General features: G+C 42.0%; 1 protein-coding gene across 3 annotated transcripts; it reads right to left on the bottom strand.

The window, feature by feature from the left end:
* Nucleotides 1-256: 256 nt before the first annotated feature.
* On the bottom strand, nucleotides 257-18,326 carry LOC105023107 (myelin regulatory factor like). 3 transcript variants are annotated; one of them, XM_020056020.3, is made up of 24 exons: nucleotides 17,780-18,326; nucleotides 15,506-15,595; nucleotides 12,580-12,670; nucleotides 11,754-11,815; nucleotides 11,156-11,660; nucleotides 10,563-10,802; nucleotides 9,822-10,017; nucleotides 8,923-8,999; nucleotides 8,384-8,494; nucleotides 8,094-8,184; nucleotides 7,693-7,893; nucleotides 7,346-7,564; nucleotides 7,019-7,173; nucleotides 6,422-6,506; nucleotides 6,224-6,312; nucleotides 5,431-5,499; nucleotides 5,239-5,288; nucleotides 4,587-4,760; nucleotides 3,117-3,164; nucleotides 2,284-2,368; nucleotides 2,114-2,188; nucleotides 1,218-1,326; nucleotides 1,039-1,113; nucleotides 257-867 (listed from the first exon to the last, which is right to left on the bottom strand). In XM_020056020.3, the coding sequence occupies exons 2-24, from the start codon at nucleotides 15,579-15,581 to the stop codon at nucleotides 781-783; spliced, it is 2,970 nt and encodes a 989-aa protein (XP_019911579.2). In that variant the 5' UTR covers nucleotides 15,582-15,595; nucleotides 17,780-18,326; the 3' UTR covers nucleotides 257-780. The 3 variants fall into 3 exon arrangements, with proteins under 3 accessions (XP_019911579.2, XP_019911580.2, XP_010890338.2); XM_020056021.3 differs by having other exon boundaries at nucleotides 15,506-15,591; XM_010892036.4 differs by lacking the exon at nucleotides 17,780-18,326 and adding an exon at nucleotides 17,701-17,759.
* Nucleotides 18,327-20,198: the final 1,872 nt, after the last annotated feature.

The following is a 20,198-nucleotide window of genomic DNA, read 5'->3' as shown; positions in this document are numbered from 1 at the left end:
AATTGTGAAGGATTTGTGTCGGAGGCGTCGGAAACACCGTGGGTCATTTCTGCCCCAGGTGACAACGATCCCTCTGTCTTTTTAGTGTGGATGACGTCAAAGGAGGCTGGGATCACATTCTGGCACAAACACCCGCTAGCCATTCGCTAAACAGCTGTGTTGGTGTGTATTTTTGTCCTCTAGGCTACAGAAGAAATTCTGGATTTGCATCTGAATGGTCACATTTACACTGGATGGAAACATCTGCGACACAACGGCGAATTCAGTTCTTTATTTTACATTTCCTGACAGTGACTATCTGGTAATTAGTAGGACATTATGCAGCGGCGCTGGGTACTCTCTGGCGTGTTGTTTTTGGAAATCTGCTTTTTTTTTTACTATCACTTTCTGAAATAAAATGGCCAGCTAACTATACGGTCAAGTGCTGTATATAAGTATTATTCTCAGGCTGTCTGTGGGCCAGCAGTGTGACAAGATCAAAACATTGTTTTAAAGAGATAACCTGTTAAATGTTATTACCTCCTACTAAATAATATGATCCTATCCTGTTCAATTCCAATTTCTTTTCATAATAGTGCAAGAATTGTCACAAGATAAAAGTGAATCACACCACCATAACCAACTGCTATTGTGTATCAATAAATATGCTCTTACACAACAATCTGATCTCCAATCAGGAAATGGAATAGAAAAAAACGTATCCCAAGTGTACACATTATTACATCACGATGTAATCCATCAACACACTTCATTGGACACTGCCATGGCAAGTCTTCTTCCTCACTCACACCTGCGGTAGAAGTTGAAGTGGTAGTCTGTGAACAGCGCCCCCATGAAGCCACGATCGGTATTGCAATCTGCCTGGCCCTAGAAAAAAAACAGTAGTTATTGATACATACATAGATTTGATTGTAAGGATGCCGTAAGCATTAAGACATCAGGTGAAGGAGCGACATCAAGTTGCCATGTGACAGTTGTGGATGTCCGCAGTAAATAGACAGTGTTCAAAAACAGATCATGAATATGTATAGTCCTCACAGCCACCGCAGAACGGAAGTGGTAGAAGCTCCTGTAGAACGGAGACACTGGGAGAGGCCATTCGTGGATTAAACCCTGGAGAGACAGAGATTGAGAGGGAAAGAGAGACGTTACTGTGGTGACACTCTTCTGATGAATTCTCTATGATCATCGCTGTGAACGCTGGACTGTGGCTCTACCTGTGTATTCATGAAGGGGTATTCTTCGTTGGTTTGATCCCAGTCCTTAATGACAGAGCATTCTGTCCTTTCGACATGACACAGATGGACAACCAGCAGCTCAATAGTGCTGGAGTGAATGAGAAGAGGCCTCTAGTGGTCAGTTAGGTTGCTTACAGCAAAATCCACAGCGCAAGTAACAAGAGCTTTGTGACAACTCCTTATCATGAACAGTATTTTTTATATTTTATATTTTACTTGTTTTGTGCTACCTGTGATCGTTTTGTTTTGTCTGTTTTGTGTAATTTGTTAATCACTGTATGTCTTGTTTTGTCTGTACTTTTTTAATAATTGAACCTAACCTGTATGTGTACACGTGTACACAGGGCCCAGCTGTATAAGAGACCTTGGTCTCAGTTTGTGTTCCTTGTTGAAATAAAGGTTTAATAATAATAATAATAACTGCAAGGTGCCCCTTCGGGTCAAACTTTGGGGGCCCTAAGACAGACTGGGTTCTAATGTCTGATTTAGACAAAGCTTTATACTCACACTTTCCCCCCACTGTCTGCCTGTAATATAATCCGCCCAGTGTGGATTGAATGTCTGGGCAGATACAGACTAGAATACACAGAGGACTAAATTCCCCATAAGAAACTGCCTTTTACACACTTACAGAGTCTAGAATCAATGCCAGTTTTTTATCACTGGAGTGGGCTGCCACATCCTATTGAGATTACAACTACAGGGACAGCTACACTCTCAGGAATAACTGGACTTCAACTTTTCAAAGAGGGATCTACAGAGAACCCCAATGGGATCTACCTAGAACCCAGAAGCGTTCTGCAAAGGGTTCTCCCACAAAGAACCCCTTCAGAATCCTTACTTCCTGTGTGTGTTCTCTAGCCCCGGCTACTCACTTCATCTGGATGGTGATGCGCATGTTAGTCGGGACGAACTTGCTGATGGGGATTTGGAAGGAGTAGTTCCCGGGCCTAAATGGAAACACGAAACACTCTGGTAAGTTTCGGATTTGCTGTACATTCTGAGCATAATAAGAACATTTTGCTCACACTGGTTGAATACATACCCACAGTTTCCCCGTTCACAGTATTGATAGTCAATGATCTGCTGGGTTTCTTTGATGACAAAGGACTTTATCGTTGTGTTTGTCCCTGAAGTTAGAACAACAGTGAAACAACATGATCTCAGTGATGGTTGTGGCAACTCCCCCCAAATAAGTTTTCTTTGGGGGGGATCAACACCCCAATGCCGCCGAAGGTGATTTAAAGGCAACCTGAGCCCCACCCTCAACTTCAGCCCCACCCCCAACCTGCTTCCCCTTTAAGCTTGTACAGCAGAACCTGCTTCCCCTTTAAGCTTGTACAGCAGAACCTGCTTCCCCTTTAAGCTTGTACAGCAGAACTTGCTTCCCCTTTAAGCTTGTACAGCAGAACCTGCTTCCCCTTTAAGCTTGTATAGCAGAACCAGCTTCCCCTTTAAGCTTGTACAGTAGAACCTGCTTCCCCTTTAAGCTTGTACAGCAGAACCTGCTTCCCCTTTAAGCTTGTACAGCAGAACCAGCTTCCCCTTTAAGCTTGTACAGCAGAACCAGCTTCCCCTTTAAGCTTGTACAGCAGAACCAGCTTCCCCTTTAAGCTTGTACAGTAGTGTCCCTGAAAACTTTCCAAAAACCTCTGAAAATCTACCTTTTTTAAAAGTATCTGATATAATGACTTTTTCTTCCCTTCTTGCACTGACTTTGCTGTTAGCTAATTCGTTGAGTAAAATGTAGATATTAATACTGGGTTGTGTGTTTGCCCCACCTAGCTATATTAAGATGAATACACAAGCTGTAATTTGCTCTGGATGAAAGAGTATGCAAAATGACTAAAAGGTAAATGTAAAATTAATATGACTTACAATCTCCAGCACCTTTGATTTTCTTGCCGAATTTGTCTTTTCTCCTATCTAAGAAAGAATTGGAACAAAAAAGTATAATTATCACTCAAACAGGACAATTTAGATGCATTAACATCATAATATGTACAACACCGTTCCCAAAAATGTTGGGACCTTGCGTACAATGCATATAAAAACAGAATGCAATTATGTGCAAATCATTTGTCCCTATATTTAATAGAAAATAGTACAGAGACAACATATCAAATGTTGAAACTGAGAAATTGTATTGTCTTTGGAATAAAACGTAGCCATTTTGAATTTGATGCAAGCAACATGTTAAAAAAAATTTGGGACAGGTGCATGTTTGCCACTGTGTTGCATCACCTCTTCTTTAAACAACACTCTGTAAGCATTTAGGAACAGAGGAGACCAATTGCTGTAGTTTTGAAAGTGAAAAATTTTCCCTTTCTTGCTTGATATAGGATTCCAGTTGCTCAACAGTTCAGGGTCTCCTTTGTCGTATTTATCGTTTAATAACGGGCCAAATGTTTTCAAAGGGTGACAGGTCTGGACTGCAGGCAGGTCAGTTTAGCACACAGACTTGTTTACTACATTCAAAAGCCACCATCACAGATGTGCAAGTCACCCATGACATGTGCACTAATGCACATGGTCCATCCTCGCTTTAGTCCGGAGGACACAGCGTCCATGATTCCCAAAAATAATTTCAAATGTTGTCAGACCACAGGACAGTTTTCCACTTCGCCTCAGTCCATCTTAAATAAGTTTGAGCCCGGAGAAGGCGGCAGCATTTCTGTAATCATGTTCACACCGGTTTCTTCTTTGCATAGTATAGTTCTAACTTACTGTGCTCACAGACAATGCTTTTCATAATTGTTGGTGAGCCCATGCAGTGATGTCCACTACAGAATCCTGTCTGTTTTCAATGCAGTGCCACCTGAGGGCCCGAAGATCAGGGCCATACAATATTGATTTTCGACATTGTCCATGGCGTACAGAGATTTCTCTGGATTCTCTGAATCGTTTAATGATATTATGTAAAGGTAAGTTATGAAACCCCCAAACTCTTTGCAATTTTACACTGAGAAATGTTATTCTTAAATTGTTGCACTATTTGCCTGTGCAGTCATTCACAGAGTGGTGAACCCCTCCCCATCCTCACTTCTGAAAGACCCATCCTCTCTGGGATGCTCTTTATTCACAATCATGTTACTGATCTCTTGCCAATTAACCTAATTAGTTGTGAGATGTTCCACCAGGTTCTATTTTGATATGTTGTTTTTGTACTATTCTATTGAATCTAGGGTTTAAAGGATTTGCACATCATTGCATTCTGTTTTTCTGTACATTTTACACAGCATCCCAACTTTTTGGGAAATGGCGTTGTAAAGCTGATATCATCATTCAAGGTTACTGAACGGTAAGCTAACATGAATTAAGAAATGAATCCTATCTAGAGTAAATCACCTATTAGAGAGTCCCGGATGTGGCGCAGCCTTGGTACAGAGAACAGCGCAGGAGATGTGATGGTTGGATTATCAGTGGTGTGGCTAGCAGGACAGCAGAACACCTCGTTGCAGTACAGCAGGCTACAGAAGTTCACATCAGGGGGCCATGGGCCAGGGGTTGGTGTTGGTCTCACTACATAAATAAAATCACAAACAAAGTAATAAGTATGTATACAAAGTAATATTTCTGGCTTAACAACCAGTCAGAGCAGGGCTAATGGTTTTTCTGGCTAAATGACCAGTCAGAGCTGGGTTATTGCTATTTCTGGCTATATGACCAGTCAGAGCTGGGCTAATGCTATTTGTGGACAAACAACCAGTCAGAGCTGGGCTAATGCTATTTCTAGCTATATGACCAGTCATCGCTGGGCTAATGCTATTTCTGGCTAAACAACCAGTCAGAGATGGGCTTATGCTATTTGTGGCTAAACGACCAGTCAGAGCTGGGCTATGCAGGGATAATAAATATTGTATGAGAAATAATGGTAAAGAAGACAAAATAAGAGGAACAACCGATTCTAGCTCAATGAAACAGACAAAGGACCTGCTGCACAGCTAAACATCATTTTGACTGTAATTGGTGGTTATTTGTCTGAGACACAGCTGCTCACCTGATGTCGACAGGGATGTTGTGGGGTGGAGAGGAGGGACAGTGATGTTCCTGCAAAATAAAACAATAACATCATCATCACATCATCTCACACGTCCTGGATAACATGTCACGGACGCTTCAGAAGGGCTCTTGTCACCATCCACTCAGTATTGAAACGATTGCTGCAGTAACGTCTAAACCAGTTTCTTACGGGCGTCCGGGAACCATGTTGGCGTCTTCCCTCAGAGTCAGCATGTAAAGGGCTGTGATGGCGATCGAACTGTGGAGTTGACGGACAGACGTCACGAAGCGTTCATTATTCACACGACACATTCATAGACTTAACGTGCTAAGCAACACAGATGGGGCCTTGTAATTCAGGTTCACCAACCATGAAAAAGGTGAAAGGTTGGTTTATGAAAAAAGTTAGGGATACTACACGTCTGCCTCACTGATGTTTCTACACAGTCGCGCCCTCCTCATCCAATCTTAGAGTCGACTTGTGATCTCACAGTTGATACAATTCACTTCATTCGATCAAGATTAAACAAGAGATGTTGTTCGCCCCTGATTCTGTGGACCCCCCAGACGTATCACAAACTAGCTGTAGCCCTGAACTGGCTCACCTGAATTCAAAAAGTCAAGGGCCTGAATATTATTTGTGTTACCTCAACCCGCTAAGGTTCAGTCGTGCTAGCTCTAGAATACACCTACACTGAACAGCTGGGGGTTTCCGGGAGGAGCCAACTGAGAAAAAAGTATTTGAAAGGCAACTGTCTTGTGCTTACAGAATCACAGTGTTAGAGGAACGTTGAACCAGAAAGTATCTAAAAATAAAACAAATGTATTGTCTTTTTAACGATAAAAACATCACTTGCTCATAAAAACACTTTGTTGGAGGTATGTTGTACCAGAATGGGTTTTTGAATAAAGCAGCACAGACTTTCTGTTTGGCAATTAAACAAATAGAATGTAGACTCTTCCCTTGTAACAGGCAGTCTTACCAGAAAGCCATTATGGATACCAGAATGATGATGCTAAATTGGAAGAACTTGTGTTGTAAGCAGTGACTGTACTTCTTTTGGAACTTTGCCTAAAGGAGAAAACACATCAAAAAGATGTATTGCAGTAGCCAATTCATTTGAACAAGACGTTTTTAGCAGCTTTTGTTAGAGATGAATAATTCTGCAGTTTTGACTCACCTTCCCAGATTTAAGTGTGGTAGTCTTCTGCGCTGTTGGTGATGATGAGGGCGGCAATGGATCGCCGTTGTTTCTGTTGATTTTCCTGGGTTACACAACACATGTGTTTTCATTAAAACGGATAAGTAATCTTATCAAGTACAATCTAATCTATTGCAGATGGACAAACCCCTACGTGTTGTCTATTCAAGTACAAACACAGTCTTTCCTGGGCATCGGGTCAATGAACTACAGCCATTACTCCACCATTCCAGTACCAAAGGCACAGAGCAGGAGGCATAGGGCAGTTTTGCAAGATAGATAATGTGTTGATCATCCCCTGATAGCAGACTGTTTGGTCATAAATTGTTTGGACATATTATGCAACACATCCCGAGCTAATCCTTCCTCAGGCCTTCCCTTTTGTCTTCGCCATGGACATGATATACAGAAGCAAAGTGTGAAAACATAATTTCATTGGTAGATAATTACGTATGCGTAGGTCGCCAAAGAAAATCCCTGTCGCCAAAGAAAAACTGAAGGGCAAGGGATCTTTAATGGAAAATGCCTGAAATAATCCATAGCAAATAGCACCCCCTGGTGGTAAGGTAACGTTACCCTTTGGTGCTGCTGCCGGATCTTAGGCTGCCTATGTTCTTCAGCTTGGCCAGTCTGGTGTTCCACACCTCCAGTTCCTGGATCCGGTTCTCCAGGTTGTCCGTCAGCTTACAAAGCTGTTTCACTGCCCCCACATTCTCCATGAAGATCTGCTCCTGGGTGACGGGTGGGAAAAATCGCGTGGAACAGGGTGGAGCAGAAATGGTACGGTGAAACAGTCAACTAACGACTTTGTTTAACGCGGGACCATAACTCGACATACTGATAATTGGACTGGCAATGTGTGGTCAGGGCTTCCGACTTGTGGAACGAACACCAGACACTTACTTTGTCCACCATGAGGAAGTTTTCAATCGTCCCCCCGTCGCTGAAGGTAATGTCCCCCACCTCTTTGACAGCCTCGGGCAGCAGTTCCTTCACCTCCTGGGCTATGATGCCCGTCTCATGTATGTGATCGATGCCCATTTCCGAGGCAAACTCTGGCTTATAGTCATACTCTACTATCCTCATCTGGGCTATTCTCTTCAGCTGCTCCGTCGAATCCACCTAAAGAGTTGAAACATCGCGCAATACGAGTGAAACGCGAATTCCTGAAAGTGGGAGGGTCACCCCCGCAGTGGGAATCTACTTGACTTGAAACTTGACTCGGTGCGCCGGGCCCTTCGGCTGCTCACCTCCTGTATGTTCTGTTTGGCGCGACAGTCCGAGGGGTGCATGACCTTCCCCATGACCTTGACATTGCCACACACCACCAGGGCTTCGTCAGGCGCGTCAGTGTTTATGCCCACTCTCCCCTGGCACACCACCGTGTCGGCGGCCTGCCCGCGCTGCCACGCGACCTCGCCATCGTTCTCAAACAGGCCCGGGTTCGACGCCTTCAGGGGACAACATTGATGTTTTCAGAGTTACGGTTAGTTCCATGTCTTACAGGCACTCATTTACAAATACAGACACTGATACGGGTTTAGTTATACATATCTTGGTTTAGTACTTAAGACCTTAGTACGGTACTTATCCTGGTTTAGTACTTAACTCTGGTATGGGTAAGCACCAAATGTTTTATTCAAGTACTTACCCTGACTATAATTTTCTCTGACATGTTTGCCACCAGCAGGTAACTGTCATCCCTCACTGTGGCATAAAGACCCACCACCATCATGAAGTACCTGGTAATTAAATACAGAACCACATATTTAACACCTCACTCTTAGCTATGAACTACATGCTTCTCGGCTAAAGATTTGACCTTTGCAATTACCGAGCCAACCTTCTTAATTGTTAATGACATAGTTATAACCTGATGAATTGGTTATTATTAGTAATTAGTTGTTTAATAACATAGTAATGCTGTGGTAATTAACTAACCTCTGGTCAGGGTTGGGTTTCCCCTTCTTCCTCATGTTGTTGGCAGTGGTCTCACTGAAGTGCAGTCGTCCTAGTGTAACCTTGGTGATCTGGTCCCCTGGTAAATCCACTCTGAGGAATGAGACATTATTGAGGGTCACCGCTTCTGCAACAACCACAACGTTTTGTTAAAAAAGCCCATCTTGTATTTTAAATGTTTTTATTGAACAAAAACAGACAACAGTGTCGACAAAAATAATTACAGGGTCAGAGTCACAATCATATGAATGAAGGAAAAACAACCGTAACCTGTCACTTTCAGCCAGTCTTGACCTAATGACAACAGCTGAGGTTGGATGGAACAAAATCTATCACAATTGACTGAGAAGGTGGCACATTCTGAGGCACCCATAAAACATAGCAGCTCAAGGAGTGTCAAATGCAGGAGGACGTGGTCTAACATAGTTGCATTGTTATGTTTGAATTACAAATCACATTCACAACACCGACTGTGGCAGTGTGAATAGCATAATGGAAAAACGTCAGGATTGGCTACTCACTTGACTGGCAGGAATGGCTTCTTGCTTCGATCAGACTGTGACTGCTCAATGGTTACTTGCTGAGTCTGAGCCTCAAGCTGTACATGAATATGTAAATATTAAATATGTTACCTAAATACAGTGGTGTACGCATCCATGTAAAGCTAACAACGAAGACTGCTATGATGATGCATCAATATTAGAATAACTCCATTATACGAGGTTGAAATAGAGAATCATTTTAAAATAATAATAATAATAAACATACATTTGTGATAATAACTGTGATGCACTTTTTTGTGCAACAGGTATTTGAAAGAATTGACTGCAAATTCAGCTTGACCGTGTTGTATGAGTCCCAAGTGACGTAGAACATTGTTGCTATGGCAACATTAGGTCTGATAGGCTCATTGCCTAAAAAAGGCTAAAACAATGAAAATCTAAAAACAATAAATCTGTAGATTATATAAAAAAAAAATTGTACATTATTTAATGAGCAAGCATTAGTTGTGGCAATTTGAAACCCTCCCAATAAATGTTGTTAACCAATAATCAGTATTTCTGAAGTTTGTTAATGTCACAAACTAGCATAAGCTAGATAATATTAGCAGCTTGTTTAGCTTGCTAACTTCAGCTGAGCCATTAACTTAGCCTTAATATGAAGCAAAAGGGACAGATTACTGTTCATATGCGTAAAGGGGTTGTATCTAGAAAGTCCTATTTGGCAATCAATAATGTGTCAATACTTTAATTTATTTTCCCCTAATGCATGAACAGACCATTTAAAGGGCCAAAAGAGGTGCAGCTAAATAAAGAATAACTTTTGTTTTGAATGAGCCAATCCAATATAGTATGGAATTTATATTCAGGTGAAGCTTTTAATATAGTCAAATAGTATATTTCAATGGCATGACACAAACCTTAACACCAAACACCTTGACCTGGAAGCTTTCTATTGGCGCAGGACCTTTGGCTGTTTTGATGTACTGGGGTTGCCCAGTCATCCCTATGTGAACTGTGACCTGGAAGTGGTTCTTTTTCTGACACACGAAGGACTCGTCTGTCATGGAGTAGTTGAAGCCCTTATCCGTGTCCACGTGGTAACCCGGAGACGGGCTGGGGAGAACATGGGAGGATTACAGATTCATAATTGTGTGTGTACACAAGTGTGTAAATAATACTCTCTGACTACTGTGGGATTCATTTGAGTAGATAATTTAACAAAATGGGGCGGTTTTACATTACTAACAATGACTAAACAACTTTACCATAGGCTAAAACATTAGAGAGATATTGCTGATGAGTTATGATCTGGTCAGAACATTTAAAATATTGATTCCACCTGCACCTAACTTTGTTGAAAAGCGTTAAGTTCAGGATTTAAGGTAGGCAGCTCAAGAAATGAGACAGCCCTATTGTAGAGTTAGGGACTGTGAAGCAGTCAGTTTCAGAAATGAGACAGCCTTTTTGTAAAGTTTGGGACTGTGAAGCAGTCAGTTTCAGAAATGAGACAGCCTTGTTGTAAAGTCTGGGACTGTGAAGCAGTCAGTTTCAGAAATGAGACAGCCTTGTTGTAAAGTTAGGGACTGTGAAGCAGTCAGTTTCAGAAATGAGACAGCCTTGTTGTAATGTTTGGGACTGCACGGCTGGCTGTTACTCACAGGATGTCATAGTTCCTGTTGTAGAGGGTGGTCCACTGGTCTGGCTGATAGAGATCCCAGGTGAGGAGCTGATAAGCCCCCATACCAGAGTTGGTTCCCGTGGCCCCGTCACTGTCATAGCATGGGACATCTCCACCGCCTCCACCCTCTGACCCAGCTGGCACAGGCAAAGGCACAAAATAGTTCTTTTCGTTAAAGGATTCGGTTCGTCTTCTCTTCTTATAGTCTGGTAAGATGGGTCTGAAGAAGAGGATGTGGAGCAAGAAAAAAACATGTCACAGACTGTCTATATCCAGCGCAATCGTTAAGAGTGCATCATCATTCTCCCTACAAGAGTCGCAGTTATCTTTTTAATTGAATAAGTTGGTCTTGTCTTACTAGGGCAATTTAAATTAATTTAATTAATTTTACTGCTGTTTCTGTACAAGTAACTGACTTCTACAGCGACAAGATATTACTTGTGTTTGTTGTTTCCTACAGACTTACTGACTATGCTGATGACGACCGACTGAAAATCCGGACAGTAACTGGTGATCGCTCTGGATTTACTATACGATTAAATAAGTCGACTCAACATTCAGTGTTGTTCTTACCCGTTGCATTGGCCAGCCAAGGGAGCCAAGTACGGATAACCAAGGTGTGGTGGGCATCCCGGGGCAGGATGATGGCTAGCCGAGGCAGGGGGCATTCCCGGCCCTGGGGCTGACAGTGGGCTTTGGCCTGGGGGTGTGCCTGGGGGCAGGGCCCTGGCCCTGGGGTACCCGCCTCCTGGTCCCATGCTTGGATGCTGCTGGGGGACCTCATGGCCCAGCGGAGGTGGGGGTGGGGTGTTCACCTGCAGGTGGCTGACCCCCGGGCTCAGGTAGCGAGTCTGATGGAGGGGGGAGTCACACGTCACCTGGGGGCTGGGGGACAGGCCGGCCTTGAACACACCTCCAGGCCAGTCCGTCTGCCCCGGGTGATAGGGCAGGCCTGTGTGTGGTGGGAGTTGCGGCACCAGCCCTTTATATTGACATGACGACGCGGGGGGGCGTGGCCCAGGCCGGAACGCTTCCTGGTTCACCTGGTCATTTGACCAATGAGAGGTGTAGTGCACGTCTATTGGGGGAGACAGGCAAGCAACAGTCTAATCTTGTACATGATAAGTGTTCATGGAGCAGTGCCAAAAAAGTAAGTTGAAAGTGGTTATACCTGGTATCTGTGGAGGTGAGCATGGTTCTGATCCAGAATATGGAGGAGACTCTGGTAACATGCTGTTAAGACAAAAACCAAAATAATATTTGGTCCCCCAAAAGCCAGGGACAAGAGCGACAGCAAAATGACTCAAGTGGAAATTGAAGGAGATACATAACACACAGATAAGTGACTGTAGGCCACCACCAATGTCAGGGTCAGCACAGTGTTAGGAAGAGCGGGGCAATGCCCAGCAGAGTACAGCTTGTGTTGGAATTACGCAATAGCATGAAAGGTGTGATATATGGCCAACAGCTAAGAGCTGTTTTTAGGCACGCTCATAGAGCACGGTTTTAGCCAATCGGTATTCCGGTTTCAAACCAATTTATGACGGCAGTTATATGGTTGGGTTATTTTAGTTCACATTCAAAATTACAGGAATGCTTGATAAAAATGTGTGTAAAAGACTTCAATAAATAATACAAACACCGCGCAAAATTTTACTTTTATAAACCATATTTTACTTTTACGGAACAGGCAATTACAAACCAGGTGTTTCAAATGCTGAATTCTGATTTGCTGAAAGCCATGGTCTACGAAAACCGTATACCTCGAGGAGGACATCACACAACTGTCCTAACTGCATGGTAAACCAGTGTTGTAACCTACAAATGTCTCTTAGTTGTGATGTATTGGCCACACATGACATTCCCGCGTGCCTTAATGCTTACAGCAGAACAAGTCCTGAGTATATCTCAGGTTGAATAGCAGTTGGTGCCGAGTTCTTATTATCTGACACTGCGTTGTGTTTAAAGGTGTCAGGCGGAATACAACATATCCTCACATATTTGGGTCCATGTCGTTGCTGAGGTACTGTTCCAGTATGCTGGTGTCAACCACTGCACTCTCCAGCACACCTCCCATCTCCTGGCATCCTAGAAAACACAATAGACCTTTCAGCACTTTTGTCTAAATTTCATTCACATTTCCTGTAAATATTCTGACTGTACTGGATCTTTCTCTCTCTCTCTCTCTCTCTCTCTCTCCCTCTCTCTCTCATTTTCTGTCTTCCGTTTCCTTCCTATTTTTCTCTTCCTCCCACGTTCTCTTATCTGTCTGTGAAACAGTACCCCGGGTTGAATCACTCATCCATCAGCGCTCTCCTTTGCCTCTCATCTCTTCTTCTGGGGGACTGCTATAATTACTCAGCCCATTCCCTCACCCTCTCACTCCCTCCCTCTCCCGTATGTCAACCTCTTTTTGTCTCTCACTGTAAGCCCCCCTCCCTCCCCTCGACTACATACCTCCCAAAGTCCACCAGGTTAAAACGAACCCTGTTATTAATATCAGGGCATAGCCATTACATTGTACCAGAGTGTTTCGGGGATCAGGCTCTGTAAGGGTTAAGCAGAAGACCAGACCCACTGCACTGTCAGTCACACAGTAGCAGTAGTTATCAGTATTATCACCCAGGAGACCAAACTAATTCTAGAGTAGCAGATAAATGGCATGACCTCTGAGTGGGTGATAACCGGGAATATAGGTGAGCTCCAACTTCTACATTTACTGCATTTTGTGCAGAGAGCAATATAATGGGAGCAGCTTATCTTTGTATGCAGGAGAATCTGTGGTAATGGATGAGTGTTACCACTCAGTATCCGATTGGCTGCGTACGTGTCTGACGTTCAGAATATAATTTGCCTGCTTTGCACACTTTGCAGGGGGCTGGGCTGTTACTTCCACTGAATCAGCCTCTTGATGATAAGTGTCCCCAGTGCATGATGCTCCCACCACCATGCTTCACTGAAGGGATTGCATTAGGACAGTGATGAGGGGTACCTTGTTCTTGCCAGACTTATATGACACTTGGCATTCAGGCATAACTGTCCAAGTGGCATGTCGTATGACTTTTAATCAGGGGTGGCTTTCCTCTAGCTACTCCATCATAAAGGCCTGATTGATGTAGTGCACTTCTCTGCAGAGATTGGAGAACCTGCCAAAGTAGAACCATCTCTGAAGTGAAATTCTGAAGCAATGTTTGAGTGGCCATTGGGGTCTTGGTCACCACCCTGACCAGGGCAATTTTTGTCTGGTTACTTAGACTCAAGACACAGGATGCATTTGAGCCCAATTTGGAGGGTCATGGCAAAGGGGCAGGTTCATGAGATTATTATTTTTTTTCTTCAATAAACTGGCACACATTTCAATTTTTTTTTTGCAATTTCATAATGGGGAACTGTGTGTAGATTGCTATTTTTATTCATATAAATTAAGTCTATAACAACAGAATGTGGATGCGTTCACAGGCACTGTACATAATGATAGTCCTGTCTGTTTTTTCTTGGGTCCAGTACATTTGGAGAAATGGACTTGTCATTGAGGAGATGCAATCTGGCCTTGATTTAACTAGTGTCTCTCTGACTGTGTGACAGGTGGCCTTGAGCTGTCCTTTTGCACTAGTCTGAATAAAGAGCCCACAGGACGCTGGAGGCACCGCCTAACTGGGAAGTCGGGCTCAAAGGAATGGCTGGAATGGAATCAATGGAATGGCATCAAGCCCATCTAATACCTTGTGTCCATATACTAGATACCATTCCGTTTATTCCATTCCAGCCGTTATGTGGAACATTCTCACACACACACAGCTGATACAGCCCTGTCTTTGGTCTGTTAGCTTAAACCATATAATAATTGCTTATCTGTCCTCGTCTCCTGCTCTTCATCTTTACCCAATAAACATGACATAAATGGCTCGATCTGGAATCTCCAATATTGCATCGTAACTGTTTACCTTCATCTCCATAGACTAAGTGGGTCAAGCCTCAAGTGGGCCAAGCAGGAAGTGTGGCCAAGTGTTGAACGGAAAGTATAATGCTAACTCACTGACCGTTAGAGAACAAGCATGCATAAAGCATGCATAGTGCCCAGCCCCAGCAACGTGTGACTCAGGGTGTCTTATTGTTCACTGTAAAGTTCTCTACCTGCTTTTAACTTGAACTAACCACCTAGCTATGAGGCAATACAAAAGAGATGATCTTGTGACAGAACAACATTTGTGTGGTCCATTTCTATTTAAAGAAAAATAGGGTGGACGTGAAGCTATCTAGCCAAACAAATTGCAGTCTACTTCTCTATTGAAACGTCTTCATTCCGTCCTAATGGGAGACCATAATCACGTTAAAGTGTTGAAAGCTGCCAAATGGCGAAGGAAGGTTGATAGGGTCATAAAAGGTTCTTAGATGCAATGTGGGTGGTTTAGACTTTAGAACAGAGATTTCCTTTTAACCCAGACGCCTTTCTCTCTGTAGCTCTCTTTGTCCGTATGACGCTCTCTCGCGCCCTCTGTGTCTCTCTGTGTCCCTCTGTGTCTCTCTGTCTATTTTTCCGTCTCACTCCTCCTATCAAAAGCCAGAGAGCTTCAGCCGTTTTCCTGTGACTCATATGATTAAGTCTTTACCACAAATGCTGTTGGACCAGCTCAAAAGCAACAGAGGCCCAATCGAGCCACAGGGGACACTTCTTCTATGTGGATTAAGTGTGTATCACACACACACACACACACAAACACACACAGATGTACTAACAGAACAAGCAAAACTGCATGCACAAAAGTGTAAATGCAAACACACACACACACAGAATACGCAGGGAACCAAGTACACACACACACACATAAACACACACACACACCGAGATGGTGGGTTAATACTAGCCAGTGCCAGAAGGAAGTGCCATGTGTCATAAAAAATGAAAGAAAACTAATTCCTTACCATCAAAAAACTGCTGCAATGCTTCATTCTCACCAAGAACATCAATAGGCACTCTGACACCTCCAGTGTGCTCCATGGTGATCAGGCTGCCTGAGATAGACAACTGTTATTGGGGGTGAAACAATAGGCAAGGCCCGGGCTTGATTATTGCATAGGCCTGATAGTGGTTGAGAAGACAAGCACACAAAGATCTTACAAAATGCAATGCCAAAGTACTAATGCCAAAGTACCCAGCCATACAAGGTCGGCCTTGAAAAAAAGCACAGATACAAGAAACTGAAGCAAATATGAAACATCATAACCTTAAGTAACAAATAGCGTACCTCTCGTTTAGAGAAGCTCTCTCATTTCTGTCATAAAGACATACAGTACTGTGCAAAAGTCATAGGCACCTGAAAGTCAAATTAAGAGCATTTACTTGGGCAGTAAAGAGTTTTAATTTATATATATATACAAATACATGAATATAATATACATTATTATTTGTTTTTACAAATAAACACTAACCATCCAAATAAATTACTTTTGTTTGACTTTCAGGTGCCTAAGACCTTTGCACAGTACTGTACTCATGTAGCTTAAACCCAAAAAATATTAAACCGCTGACAGTTTTATAGAGAGCAGTGGATAATGAAAAAAGAATAAAGATCCAAAAGACAATAAATAATATGTGTGTACAAGAAGGATTTTATGGAGTAGGTTTACCTCAGATAGATGAGATTACAACTTCAATAAAAGGCTAATTTTTTCAAGCTATTTATTGCCTATTGTCCTTCCAGCAAGGTCATCTTGTCCATCCACTTACCAATCGGCCTAACTGAAGTAATAACTGTTTTCTAATATTGAAAATATGTTCAGCTACTGTACGCTGTCTTGGAGAGAAGGCATTCAAGCTCTACTATTAAACAACAAACAGTGAATTTGAATCCTTCACGTGCTACAAAGTTTCTCACTGTAGTTGTGATGTTGTGTATGGAGCGTTGTAATAATTACCGTCAGCTGAACTCTGGGTATGCCTTAGTTTTGTCTCGCAACTAAAAGTACATAGCAAGATATTTCTCAAAAGATCTGTATAAAATAGGCCTATTATAATTTCCAAAAAAGTTTAGCCCGTAATTGAGGTCACAACTTGAAATATTTATTTTTGCTTTTTTATCTTTATCATCAGTGTCAGTCATCCTTATATTCCGCACTAGTAGGCTAGTGTCTTTGGATGTCTTTTATGTGTTTTCCCATAGTCTCAACAAATAGAATATTTAAGAAATATATACATAATATAATATAGAATTATAATTAAGATCCAAAAGCCACTGAATTAAAACAATGACCCAGTTATCACCTGTGAATAAGCTAATGGCTGATATACTATATATATATAGTACATTCAATTAAATGGGTAATTATATATATATATATATATATATATATATATATATATATATATATATATATATATATATATATATATATATATATATTCTGTAATTGGCCAAGTTCAGACACAAATATCTTTAAGATGCATGATCCTATAAAGTTATGGCTTAATCCTAACAGGGTGTTACCCCGTGGAGTAGAAATATGGAGCACAAATTAGACATAACTCTATTTAAATTGTATATCCCTGCAACAGGGTGAAAATATTTGGATTTTCTTAGCTTTGAACTATTGATTCTCAACTAAATAAAATATTACACTTCCTGAATGTGATTGCATTGTTGGAAGGAGCTGTTTTTAAAATGTGATTACAAACTTACTTGGTGGAAAAGTGCAATCAGGGTCAGGTAGAATAAATTAAATTAATACCCCCAAAAATTATTTTAACTATTGATGGGAAATGTTTGAAAATATTTTCATTGTTGGCTTAAATAAATCAAAGTTGTACAATAGCATCGGAGGAAATGGTGAAAATATATTTTATAAAATACATAACATGCCTAACATTCCCTTTCATATCCATGTCTTTGTCTTTTTTATTGTAAATTACATCTTGCTTGATATTTAAAGTCCTTTGGAATTCACATTTTATGGGACTTTCTGGGGATTGGAGATGCACCGTATGAGAAGACCGACCCAACTAGCAACTAGTTTACTTCTGGTGCCCATTGGTTAATTGTCCTGACGTTCAGCCTAAATAAGGTAGGTAAAACACATATTTTTCACATCTGCAATAAATTATAAATGATCATATTAAACACCTTAATAGTGAGGGTTAAAAGGAAAAGTCACCACTTGTTTCTAACATCTCCGAATGGAGCAGGTAGTATAAGCGCTCACCAGGCCTTTTGCCCAATCAAAATGGAGCCCTAGTATTTCCGTTATAACCTTCTCTCTGACTTCAAGACACGTCGTTCAAGTATAATCCATTTGACAAGCGGTATCCTTCAAATCCACTGAGCCCAGTTATTCCATGTCTCTCCTATCCACGTATGATTGTCTTTCTCCAGGCTGATATGATTTTGACAATATTATTCACGGAGTTGAGTGCAAGTTTCTTAACTCCGAATATAATCCATCGCAGGTGTTTTAATGCGTACTTTGTCCTGTTCTGAAGCGTTCCACCGACCCTGCGCAGGCGTACAGGTGAGCGCCTGTGTCAGGTGTCCTTGCTCGGGACCATAAATCTAGCAGTCATTCTCGGTTCCCAGATGGGCTGCACACAGGGAAGTACAATAAAGAACGCCCTTATCTATGGCTTGGACACTGCAAATGCTGTAGCAGACCATTATTGCCATTCATAGAGACAGAGCACTCTACCGTCCGAAAGTTAGCTAGTTTTACCATGTTCAGTGCAATTGAGGACTTCTACCATTTTTTTTTCTAAATACAGGTGCTGGTCATAAAATTTAAATATCATCCAAAAGATTTTTTTCAGTAATTCCATTCAAAAAGTGAAACTTGTATAATGTATACATTCATTCCACACAGACTGATATATTTCAAGTGTTTATTTCTTTTAATTTTGATGATTATAACTGACAACTCATGAAAACCCCAAATTATCTCAGAACATTTGAATATTGTCAAAAGGTTCAATATTGAAAACACCTGGGGCCACACTCTAATCAGCTAATTAACCCAAAACACCTGCAAAGGCCTTTAAATGGTCTCTCAGTCTAGTTCTGTAGGCAACCCAATCATGGGGAGCACTGCTGACTTGACAGCTGTCCAAAAGACCACCATTGACACCTTGCCCAAGGAGGGCAAGACACAAAAGGAGATGCAGATTTATGGAGATGCAGATTTCATTTTCCAACAGGACCTGCCACCTGCACACAGTGCCAAAGCTACCAGTACCTGGTTTAAGGACCATGGTATCCCTGTTCTTAATTGGCCAGCAAACTCGAGCCCCAACTAAGTATTGAGTGCTGTACATGCTCATACTTTTCATGTTCATACTTTTCAGTTGGCCAACATTTAAAAAAATTGTTTTTATTGGTCTTAAGTAATATTCTAATTTTCAGAGATACTGAATTTGGGATATTCATTAGTTGTCAGTTATAATCATCACAATTAAAATAAATAAAAATTTGAAATACACTCACCTAAAGGATTATTAGGAACACCTGTTCAATTTCTCATTAATGCAATTATCTAATCAACCAATCACATGGCAGTTGCTTCAATGCATTTAGGGGTGTGGTCCTGGTCAAGACAATCTCCTGAACTCCAAACAGAATGTCAGAATGGGAAAGAAAGGTGATTTAAGCAATTTTGAGCGTGGCATGGTTGTTGGTGCCAGACGGGCCGGTCTGAGTATTTCACAATCTGCTCAGTTACTGGGATTTTCACGCACAACCATTTCTAGGGTTTACAAAGAATGGTGTGAAAAGGGAAAAACATCCAGTATGCGGCAGTCCTGTGGGCGAAAATGCCTTGTTGATGCTAGAGGAGAATGGGCCGACTGATTCAAGCTGATAGAAGAGCAACTTTAACTGAAATAACCACTCGTTACAACCGAGGTATGCAGCAAAGCATTTGTGAAGCCACAACACGCACAACCTTGAGGCGGATGGGCTACAACAGCAGAAGACCCCACCGGGTACCACTCATCTCCACTACAAATAAGAAAAAGAGGCTACAATTTGCACAAGCTCACCAAAATTGGACAGTTGAATACTGGAAGAATGTTGCCTGGTCTGATGAGTCTCGATTTCTGTTGAGACATTCAGATGGTAGAGTCAGAATTTGGCGTAAACAGAATGAGAACATGGATCCATCATGCCTTGTTACCACTGTGCAGGCTGGTGGTGGTGGTGTAATGGTGTGGAGGATGTTTTCTTGGCCCACTTTAGGCCCCTTAGTGCCAGTTGGGCATCGTTTAAATGCCACGGCCTAACTGAGCATTGTTTCTGACCAAGTCCATCCCTTTATGACCACCATGTACCCATCCTCTGATGGCTACTTCCAGCAGGATAATGCACCATGTCACAAAGCTCGAATCATTTCAAATTGGTTTCTTGAACATGACAATGAGTTCACTGTACTGAAATGGCCCCCACAGTCACCAGATCTCAACCCAATAGAGCATCTTTGGGATGTGGTGGAACGGGAGCTTCGTGCCCTGGATGTGCATCCCACAAATCTCCATCAACTGCAAGATGCTATCTTGTCAATATGGGCCAACATTTCTAAAGAATGCTTTCAGCACCTTGTTGAATCAATGCCACGTAGAATTAAGTCAGTTCTGAAGGCG

Source organism: Esox lucius, chromosome 18 (assembly GCF_011004845.1).
Source record: "Esox lucius isolate fEsoLuc1 chromosome 18, fEsoLuc1.pri, whole genome shotgun sequence".
Taxonomy (NCBI): domain Eukaryota; kingdom Metazoa; phylum Chordata; class Actinopteri; order Esociformes; family Esocidae; genus Esox; species Esox lucius.
The sequence above is the reverse complement of the archived record's forward strand: the minus strand, read 5'-3'. Positions and strand labels throughout refer to the sequence as shown.